General features: G+C 41.6%; 1 protein-coding gene across 1 annotated transcript in view; it reads right to left on the bottom strand.

Annotated features, from left to right (window-relative positions):
• Window positions 1-617: 617 nt before the first annotated feature.
• Window positions 618-11,252, bottom strand: part of LOC148013622 (P-loop containing nucleoside triphosphate hydrolases superfamily protein) — a 28,374-nt gene continuing 17,739 nt past the window's right edge. The window contains exons 4-11 of the mRNA XM_087668625.1: window positions 3,017-3,058; window positions 2,808-2,886; window positions 2,702-2,733; window positions 2,550-2,618; window positions 2,355-2,429; window positions 1,317-1,433; window positions 1,182-1,232; window positions 618-1,071 (exon numbers count right to left, since the gene is read on the bottom strand). Of these exons, the coding sequence (XP_087524751.1) occupies window positions 934-1,071; window positions 1,182-1,232; window positions 1,317-1,433; window positions 2,355-2,429; window positions 2,550-2,618; window positions 2,702-2,733; window positions 2,808-2,886; window positions 3,017-3,058 (603 nt within the window). The 3' untranslated portion in view covers window positions 618-933. The remainder of the gene's footprint in view (window positions 1,072-1,181; window positions 1,233-1,316; window positions 1,434-2,354; window positions 2,430-2,549; window positions 2,619-2,701; window positions 2,734-2,807; window positions 2,887-3,016; window positions 3,059-11,252) is intronic.

Here is an 11,252-nt window from a genome sequence, read left to right as displayed (position 1 = left end):
CCTCTAGACATAATGCTTCATGACCTTCGGGCTTAGAAGTATAAATTTGCTAAGAGTCAATTGGTCTTATATTATGATGCCTGGTGTGAGGCATTCCCACAAGCAAGTTGGAACTTAAATAGGATGGTTCTTATAAGATTCTCCTTATAGGAAAGAATGGCTCTACAACCCTTTTAGCAGGTTTGCAAGGGTTAGAGTTCAAAACTGAAGTAAACTTCAATAAATCAAAGCCTTATTATATGTAGGGGATGATATTGGACTTGGTGCATGTGCAAGTCCTTCAAGATTCAACTTGAACTTGCAAAGGGTACCAAGACTATTAGATGGAAAAAATCATTCCTTATCTTGAGCATCCATATTTAGAGAATCATTACCACCAAGGCAAAGTGATCTAGTGGAGTAAGGGTTACCACATCATTGAGTGCAGACGGATCTTTCACGTGGGATATTAGAGTCTATTGCCATCATTGTCATGGGATTCTTACTAGTGTTCCTATTGAGTTCAATGAGGAATGAGTGATTGTACTTGTTATACATCCCCTCTCTTTATTAGACTTTGACTATCGTAAGTACGAGTAGGGTATTCAGAAAAGTTCCCTCCATGTAGACGATAGAAGTAAAAAATTTGTTTCCATGTAAAAGAGGACTTTACACCCAAAAATAAAATAAGTAAAACAAAAAATAATTGAAACCAAAGCCAAAGGATGTAATCACCCTTGCTTGGATGTTCTAATTTCCTCCCATCAAAAGAATGGAAAGCAAAAGAATACAATTGACATTACACCCTTCATATGTTTGAAATCCCAACACTATATACACTCATAGTACCTGCACTGGACTGTTCGCTCAAATCGAGCTTTTAGGGATGCCCTTGCAAAATCCCCACTGTGTAGGATCTGTCCATGTAAAGGTTCAAGGCGCACCTTGATTCACTTAACCAATTGGATTTCTGTTCTCATCTATGTCAAACTGAAGCATTCTTTCTGGCTTTGCACCTTTTGGTCCAGAGCTGTAAAGTCCAGGTAGATATGCTTTATAAGCAGGCATGTAGCGGGAGACAAAGTCCTTCACCTGTTTACAATCATAGACAAGTAACAGAATTTCAAGACATGAAACCATAATGACAAAAAATCAACAAACTTTGAAACACCAGGCCATAATGCTTGTTAGAACCCCAATACCTCTTCATCTGTCATCCCAGGCTTTCCAATCAACCTCATCCCAATTTCAGCCTGCATTATAAGCAAATCCTTCAAATATTATATATCAAAATGCAATTCTATAAAGGTGGAGCATACATGCTGTCCACTCTTTACCTGTAGACGCCATTGATATATTGCTTCAAGCTTGCTAACTCTAATGATAATCCATGAGTCAATCAATTTATCCCAGGCATCATGGTAAGCTGCAAGATTTTTATTCACTGCTTCAAGCTGTCAAGAAAACGGACAAATGATTAGATGTCCAGCGCACTTTCCAAAATCTGGCTATTGATTGTCTAAGAGTGGAGAGAGAGAGCATATCAAATGACCCTTCAACAAACCAAAAGACCCTGATCTTTGGCACAGAATACAAAACTTGTATCTTAGCCCCACTAGCTTGTCCACAGACTTCAATATAACTAGAACACTGAGAACCTTAACAATCTTGAGCCATAAGTAGCTGACAGTACTCATAAACAGATAATGGGAGCTAATACACAGGAATATCCCATAACTTATGGGAAATTTTGTGAGATTTTTCCCGTACCATAGCCTTCCAAATATGAATGTCTATGAGCAAGCTGTGAATCACAAAATTATTTGCAATGTGTATCCCGACTTACTTTGATGTCCGAATCTACTGTTCTTTACGTGACAATTGAAGGATTTTACTAGGCATTCCATAATACTGAACACAATACATACATGAAGTCCCTTAAGTCTGCATCTCCTCTATTGGCTTTAGACCCATTAGTGGTGTTGTAGTGCTGCTTTACCGAATATACTGATTTCAAGTTTTTGATCATAGTGCAGACTAATATACGCCTGTCATGATAATCTTGCCAACAGAATTACCTATCACTACTCACACTCCTGCACATGTGCCCACAACTGTAAGAAGCAGCCTTTGACAGAGATCTAGAAATGATTTGCTTCACTGTAGTGCTTACAGCTTAAAGCTCCACTCACATCCAAGATCCATGAAAGCCCACTTTTATCTTGCAGGTCACAAAAAGTTGTTGGTTTGGAAGTGGGGAGGGAACTACATTTTTAATGGCTAATGGCAACATAGTTATGGGAAAAGGGGAAATGAAAAGAGAAACAGAAACAGGAATGCATTAGCAATTGGAAAAGCAGATATCTATTAAACACCTGTGGATCAACAGCTTGATACATTGGAGTGTCAACTGGTTGGAAACCAAGCATCCATCCTTCAAACAGTAAAACCTTGAACATAATAGCCAAAAACAAAATCATTTAGTTTTGAAAACAAAATTAAGTCACCAGTAACAGAAGAAAAGACCAAGAGTAAGAAAATATTTGGCACATGGGAGTCCCGTAAATTACTTGCAGTGGACCCTGAACTTCGGTCCAACAGGAAGGATCAGCCCTGTCACCACGACCCTTGCGAGCTGACTGCAAATGGAATCATATATCCAGTGTCAAGAGTTGATAAATTGTCACTGACCATGAAGTATGTAGAGAGCATACACTTGTACCTTGTCATACCGCGGTATCTTGACATGTTTGCCTGTCAAGACACCAAAACTAATTATTTCAAGAGGTACAACCTAATTCATGCAAGAGCACCAAGAAAGAATCTACCTGCAGATGTTAGGCTGCGCAATGCTTGAAGTGTTTCTGTTCCGAGCTTCAGATCATGACTTCCTGCATTACCTCTGAGCTGGCAGATTTGTGAATCTTTGAATGCACTAATAGATGCAGAAAGCATCACAAGGTAGAAAATGAAAGAGGAGCTCAATCCAACTCCCCTAAGGACTAAAAAGCTAGCAATTCAAAGTTCAATCATGTACCTCTAGAAGAGAATTCCTAGGGTTTTCAGCAGCCAGTTTGTCCTGTCCATTGTAAGTAACAAGTTACAATCGACTCTAATCACAGTTCCATGTAATAAGATTAGACAAAGGAGGCTTTGGTTATTTAGTGAAAACAGACATCAGAAACCATCACTAGCTCCTTAATATACAATACTTTATCAACGTGTTTGACAGCTTTATAAAGCCCTCACCACATGAGACCACTTTTACAGATCCCTGAACTTCTTGTCATCAAAAGCAAGACTACTCTTCCAATAGAGTAAACCATAAAGCCCTGTATTTGCCAAATACCTTCTACCATGTGGCTTGCTGAAGGCCAACAAGTAGTACCCCAAACCATCAGCAACAGCCAGTTCACAATCTGCAGAGTCAGCTGACGAGCACAGCTAAAGTTGTACCTGCTTCTGTCCAACCTTTGAAAGCCCAGCCAATTGTCTTTGAGACTAAGCACGAAAGAATGCAAGTGAATGTCAGAGGTGATCTGACATCTGCATTTTCTGATGGGATAAAGGCTCAAGATGTCCAACAAGCATCAATAGTTGTGGAGATAGAGAACATTTCTTTTCAGCCACAGTTAGCCTTAATGAAGATAGAGCTCTTTGATTTTCAGCCATAGCATGTAGTAATGTGCGAGTTTTTTCAGTTCAATCAGCCATTGAACCCAAGACGCTGCAATTCAGTAACAAGTTGGCTTTTGGTGACTGACACAAGGTAGACACCTAAGAAATGGCAAGCAATATGGGCACACACATGGCACCATGTGAAAGAACACAGTCAAATAGTAAGTATCATTTTATTGAATTATTTAAGAAAAGAGGCATTTTTCTGTGCCTTTTTCACCATTCGCTGCACGCAAATAGGAATAAGGAATAGACATGCTACAGTTTGGAGTCATCTTGCTTCTTTCTACAGTCACAACTGAGCAAATCAATATGGCGAACATGTGTTTAGAGTACAACACATTCTGCCACTGTGCATGCACGTGTTGTTTTGGACTCTCATGTTGAAACTCATGACTGGTGTTTGTTGTTTGGCCTGGCTGCCACCTGCCATGCTTGATTCTCTCCCCTCATCCTAGCTTGCTCCTGCAGAAAGGATTCCAATTCCAAGTGAGTAAGAATTGGCAGCAAGAGAGAAAAGAGAGAATAAATATTCTGAAGAGTGAATCCGTGTGCTGAGGATTCCGGGAAGCAAGCAGTTAGTACAGGCTTTCATATTATACTGGGGGAGTGGACAGTCTCTCTTAGCAAAGATCACAAGTACCTGGTTGGCTTGTGGTGCTAGTTCTCAGATTTTTGGACAGCTTGGCTGTCATGTACTATCAAAGCCCTTTCAATAGATTAAAAAATACCACAAGGGGCACCAAGAGCTAGGGCCAATCTGGTGTTGGTGTCTCTATGCAATAGCTATATAGCTCCTATAGGTGATCTCTTTGCTTTTCGATTTCTGCAGTACCAAAGCATTGTGTGTGACGGTTATGTTTAACTTCCCTTCAAAGTTACTAAAGGTCAATTTCAGCAACTCCCAACCAGTTGCCGCCTGCCTTCCAAGCCAGTAAGACTGCAGTATTTTGCTACACAGCTCATTGAGCTCATTGCCAGTGAGTTCGTGCTTTCACCTGATTGGCACACTGCTCTTTCAGCCCATATTTCACTGAGATAGGGCCTTATTTTGACTGCTTTGAGCCTGCTTCAATCTGTATTTCCTCTGCTGTCCCTAGTTCCCACCAGATTCTGAGCAGTAAAGGCTGCTCCTGCTCATGTTTTGACCCACAAGCTGCTGGTTGCATCTATATGGAAAACTTCATCCTTGAAGCACATCCATAATCCATGGTAACATGGAATGGGGGACCAGAATGGGGATGGGGATGGAAACAGGGTTGGTGATGGGGTACAGCCAAAAGCAGGAAAAGGGGGCAGGGGGTGGGACCTGGAGACAGCATACATAAAAAACATTTTAAAAAGTGTGCATGCCATGCGGTGGGTGAATGTATAATACCAAAGAACATATGTGAGTGCATGCATGCATACATGTATTTTCCATTGTAGAAAAACTAAATGGGTAATATGGGCCGATTTGACATGGCTTCATACAAGAGTATACTGAGTTTGTATGTGTTTGTGTGATAAAAGGAAAAATCCTTGGAAGAAGTTTAAAAACTCACCCACAAAAAAAAACCCACCAAAAACGACTCCCAAAATACCCCCTGAAACCAGCCTTCCTTCCGCTGATGGTGGGTGGCACTCCCTGATTACAACTTAGTTACAGCATTAACATTTATTACAAAACTGAGAAATGAAAATTAACTTACAATCTTGGACAATGGACACCTTGTTGGCCCCAAAATTGGCGCCCCTTTTGGTATTTCTTTAACTTCAGTGAAGAAGATGATGTAAAATGGGATTCTCCCAATCCCCTTCGGTATTCCAACTCCCCTTGCTGTCCAAAATGACCAGCAAGTCTTCAATCTAATTTGCCCCTTGAATCAGGCAATCAATTGGCCTTCACCTACTTTGATGGAGATGGAAAATGCCCCAAATTCATTGATTTGCAGCTCCCTCCACTTGAATTTGACTGAAAACAGCTTCAACCCTATTGAATCCAAGTCTTGGAGCTTCCAATTTTTGGCACACTTCCTAAGGCTGCTACTAAACCCTAATTTTTGCTTCAGATTAGGGTTTACAACAAAGAAATCTTAAATTTCTCAGCCTCTCGTGATTTCAATGTTGTAATCTTCGGAGCAAGGCTGGGAGATGAGAGAGAGAATGCTGAGGAGAGAGAAATTTCAAACTTTCTTTGCGAAGAACTGAAGAAAATCAATCATTTACTATTGTTGCCCTGCCTCAACAGCCTGCAGATGTTGTCTCCTACTACAGATTGGTCTTCTCCTGCCCTTGGCAGCCTCAAAAAGTCCTCCAATGGCTGTAGATCAGACCACCAACATCTCCTCCCTCTCTCTTCCAGGCTGAATGCACTAAAATGCCTCTCTCCAACCACTAAAGACGTTTTTCAGTCTTGCATGGCCATTTTTGACAAGTGGCAACCTTCCCAAATGGTTTTTCCAACATTATCTGTAATTACATATTAATTTTTAGTCTTCAAATACTGAAAATTAATCTAATGATTAGTTCAATGTCCAAAAAAATAATCTGATTGGCCAATAATTAAATTGGCTAAGCAACTTCCACTCCCGAGTGTTTATGCGCCATCTTTAACCATCAAATTGGTATTAGGTACCATTAAACACCACTTCTCGAGTGTCCCCACCAACAACTGATACTTATGGCCAAATGAATGACCTAGGCCAACAACTGGCACTAGATACCACCAAGTACCTGTGCAACATAACTTATAGCAACTTTTCCCTTTGACATCCCATGATTTCCTCAAATCTCGGGCTCATAAATTTACTCTAACCCCAGTTACACCTCACATGTGCAACATTTACTTTAACCATTGTTGAGTCATTGATATTGGGGTATGCAAATATTGTGTATTGATCCCAAATTAAGTCACCTTGAAACAATCCCAAAAATCTATTAATGCTAATTACCAAAAATAAATAGCTTTATTTTTGAAAATTAGGACAAATACACCAAAATCCTCTATAAATAAAGTCAATTGTTTGTGCATCCCTCATCAATAATCATTCACAAACGGTCCTAAGCGATCAACCCTCGAGACCAATCATCGATGGGAAGCTACACACAAGGATATCCAACCCATGCATATTCTGATCAGTTATATCCTTGGGAATCTGGATGGGCACTACTAGCATTGGTCATTGTGGTCCAAAGTGACTTAGTGCAAATGCACTATAGAGACACTTCAAGGTTAGAGCACCCAAGTTCTATTTATAGGACTCAAGGCCCTATTATGCACATCATTGTGTGATCACCACTTTTGAACTCTTGGCCCTGTAGGCCAATGCATTTGTAGTCTAGGACAATGTGGACTAGTGAAATGAAACGCCAACTCTTGGGATGTGGTCATGGCCCAATCTGCTACTAGTTCCCAAGCTCGAGAGTGGATCGTGACTGTTTGGCTCTATGGCTAGGAGGCAACTCTAATGGCTATTTCTCTTATGTTCAATAGAGTATGCAATACCAATATATATCCCTGAGTAGAAGTGGGCCTTATCCACTCGACTCAATGCAATGTGCCCTTGGACCCCCACCAAGGTCCATGGCGGCAAGTTGAGGCACATTGCATGGAGTTGCAAGGTGTGGACCTTATCAAGGACCTTGGTGAGAGTCCAAGGGCAACACCCTCGCCCTGAGAAAGTCCTAGCTTCAAAACATGGCTCCTTATGTTCCACTTGAAACTAAATTGGCTCTTGACCATAGGATTAAACGATTTAGTCGAACCAATTATTCCAAGCATTTAGTCAACTGGAAGAACTACCTAGAGATGAAGGCTACATAGAAGTCAACACATTCATTGAAGAGTCATTTTATCCGCTTCATCCTTGATAATATTGCTAAGGACAGCAATCATTCATAAGGGGAGAAAAGTTACACCCTTGAGCATTTGGATGGGCACTAGTAGCATTGGTCACCACCCTTTCGTGCTCGTGGATATGGCATGTGTCGTGTCTCGTGGGCATACTGGAGTCTAGGTGGACATTTCAATCTCCCTCTAATCTCTCACGTACCTAGAAAATTTGCTAATATGTCAATTCCTATTGGGCCATCCTACACTTTTTTGGCATACACACCTCAAATACCTTATTTGGGGCAAACTCTTGAGCTAAAACACGCTTTACAGCTGATTAGCATTTTTAAACAGCCCCAAAACACACTTAATGAATAAAAAATGTAAATTTGATGCGCAGTTCGAGAGAGTTTCAATGGTTTCCCAAAACCCTAGTTTTTGGGGCAACCTTCAACATCTATAAATAGACAAGCTCTCTACTATTCAGCCTTATCTTTTTGTACAAGTTTCTCACTCTACCGTGTAGATTTCAACCATTGGCCACCTACCATCTACTGTCTAGCCATCATCGACTACAACCCATCACTATCCAACCCTAGGCGGCCTGTTTTCAGCCATCGCCTTGCTGTTTGGAGGTCTCCATCTACTACGTCATCATAGCACCTGATCAACCTACGTTTTTAACATCTAGTACAAGGCAACAAGTTGCTGCCATCTTTCCCACTGGACGACTGCTGCAATACCTGCTTTTTGGCTGCTCTACCCTTGGGCATTCTATACACTCTTACATTCACTTACAACATTCATTCACTTTAGAGTTTCTTCTCTCTATGTTTGTCTTTGAGTTGAATTTTGAGTTTCTGCATTTTGCATTTAGGGTTTAAGTTTTGCTTGTCTCTATCTGAGTCTTTGTGTTTCAGTCTTGGTTGTGCATGCTATGTTCCCTCAGTGCAAACCCTAGCATATCTTCACACAAACACCTAGGGTCACCATGTAACGCACTTCAATGTTGTACATCACACCTAGTTAACCACCAATCTATTCAATGTCACCCATCTATTTGACACCTCACACAGCCTTCCATTCATCCGCTACAACCAAGCATGCATTAACACACAAGACTCATTTCAATGGGTCAAACTTCACAACTTTGGTCAATTTATTGCACTATGTTTTGGACTCCCAAGACTAGTGGAACCTTAATTAAGAGTTGGAACCCAACCTCACCCCTATTAATCCTCATATGAGATAGTCCACTCGTAAAAAAGCACAAACACTATAGTCAAGCTCATGCAAGGTTCAATGCCTAAGTTTCACTCACAATTACAACAATTCGACCTTGCATCTAAGCATTGAGCACATGTAGTTGATCGCTATTTAGCTCACAATCACAGCCGATGTATCAATCTCAACCATGAGCTCCAAGAATTTAAAATCAATAAGAGGGATGACTTGACAATCAAGTTGGCTGAATATCATCATTTTCTCGCTAAGTTCGCCACTACTCGCCCACCAATGTCAAATGACGACCAGTCCCTTTGTTCATGAATAAGCTACCCCCCAAACATTTCAATTTCGTACAACAAACCATCTCACAATCCCAGTTACATGCATTTAAATATCAACTTTTGCATTTCACAAGGTTGTTTGCGTTTGCAAGAAATCCCCTTGGCCACATTTTCAAGAACTCCTTCTGTCACTAGGTGGTGATACTTTTTGCAGTTGCTTGTTGTGCTAAGAAATGCACTTAGCCACTTAAACAGTCCCAAAACATGCTTATTTTAGGCTTATTTTAGCCAAAACCCTAAAACGGGGAGCGGATCGAGAAAGTTAAGTGGAAGAGGATCTAGAACCCTAATTTTCTATAAATTGGCAGCTAGCCCTCCACTCTTTTACAATCTCGTTTTTGTAGGTTTCAGATGTTACCAGCTTGCTGCCCACACCCCGCTCACAGAGGACATCTCAGCCCTTGCTGTCCATCACTGTTCCCTACAGTCTGGCGCCTGTTTCCAGCCCTCCACACGTTGATTACTGCTGTTTCTGCCTGGCGACTGACTGTTGTTCATCTGCACTGCTGTCGTTCAGCCTGCCACACACGGGGAGCGGATCGAGAAAGTTAAGTGGGAGAGGATCTAGAATCCTAATTTTCTATAAATTGGCAGCCAGCCCTCCACTCTTTTACAATCTCGTTTTTGCAGGTTTCACGTGTTACTAGCTTGCTGCCCACACCCCGGTCACGGAGGACATCTCAGCCCTTGCTGTCCATCACTGTTCCCTACAGTCTGGTGCCTGTTTCCAGCCCTCCACACGCTGATTGCTGTTGTTTCTACTAGTCATCTGCACTGCTGTCGTACAACCTACCACGCCAGCAAACTGCTGCATTTGCAGTCTCCAGCTGCTGCCTTGACAGTTTTCTCTCTCCTGCCTGCATTCGCTGCAGTCTTTCTCTCTCCTGCAGGCTGTCCTGGCTGCGTTTTCAGTCTTTCTCTCTCCTACAGGCTCCGTTTTAGTCTTTCTCTCTCCTGTAGGCTGTCCTACCTGCGTTTTTAGTCTCTCTCTCTCCTACAGGCTCCGTTTTTAGTCTTTCTCTCTCCTCACTGCTGTCTGCATCAGATTCAGCTTCTCACTGTTGCGTTTGCTGGTGTTCGACATCCGGAGGCTGCCTTGCTGCAATTCGGGATCCATTCGGAGTACAACACACTCTCCAGCTCATTACCCCTGCCCTCATCCTAGAGATACAGGAGTTCGAGGTTCAGTAATCATTCACTACATAGTGTGTTTGCTACATGAGCATCGTATTATTAGTAGTCATATCATTTCATTTATTCATTGTGTTCATTGTCTCTGAGTTACTCTAACCCTAACCCTAACTGTGTTCTTTTTATCAGTCTGTGCTTTGTCGTACGGTTTCTGTTTATGTTTCTGTGTTAGGGTTTTTTTTTTTAACATGGTGTCAGAGACTGGTACTCTCTGAGAAACCTAGGCCTTTGATCTGAAAGCTCTTCGCAAGAAGCAAGAACAACAATAGGTTCAAATGACTTCGAACACATCAACACCGATTCAGTCTCCAGATCAGCCTATGCCGAGAACCGCGCAAGAGTGGGCCAATCAGCTTGCTCCACAAAGTTTTGACATGGTGGGAGAAACATCTGAGTGCATGGAAGAAAAGATAGGCAAGTTGACCTCTGAGGAATATAAACTGATCATAGCCTATCGACAAAAGAAGATTGAGGAGCTCGACCGAAGGATTGCCCTTCAAGAAAACCTTCTTAATGAAGGTATGCATGGATTTCACTCTTCAGATGTTGCACGTAAGTCTGCTGATGTTGCAGGGCTGTAGAGACCTCCATCAGGGATGGGCCCCCCTCTTGGAGAGCAAGATACGGAGTATATTCCATTTTTTCAGACTCTTCTGTCCTCTCCAATGCAAGGTACTTCTGATTCGTCGGTTGTGCCTTCTTCTTTTACTTCTTCTGTTTTGCAATATACTGGTAGAGATCATGTGGAAGAAAGAGTCCAGTCTATTGACTACGGAAAAGGTCCTCTAGAGGACCAATTCTTGTATGTTAACACACGTCACGGGGATTATAAGAAAAATCCAACTCTTCTTCTGTCCTTCCTTCTTTTCCATCTATTTCACATAATCGAAATGAATTTGGTGTTCCTTTCACTTCATTACATGGTATATCATCATCTTCACAGTTTCATTTCAGTCTTTAAATGATAAAAATGAACAAAAAGAATCTGCACCTCATACACCTCACTTTCAAAACCCACCCAT

This window comes from Lygodium microphyllum, chromosome 26 (assembly GCF_053477565.2).
Source record: "Lygodium microphyllum isolate KBCC chromosome 26, Lygodium_microphyllum_v1.1.10, whole genome shotgun sequence".
Taxonomy (NCBI): domain Eukaryota; kingdom Viridiplantae; phylum Streptophyta; class Polypodiopsida; order Schizaeales; family Lygodiaceae; genus Lygodium; species Lygodium microphyllum.
The sequence above is the reverse complement of the archived record's forward strand: the minus strand, read 5'-3'. Positions and strand labels throughout refer to the sequence as shown.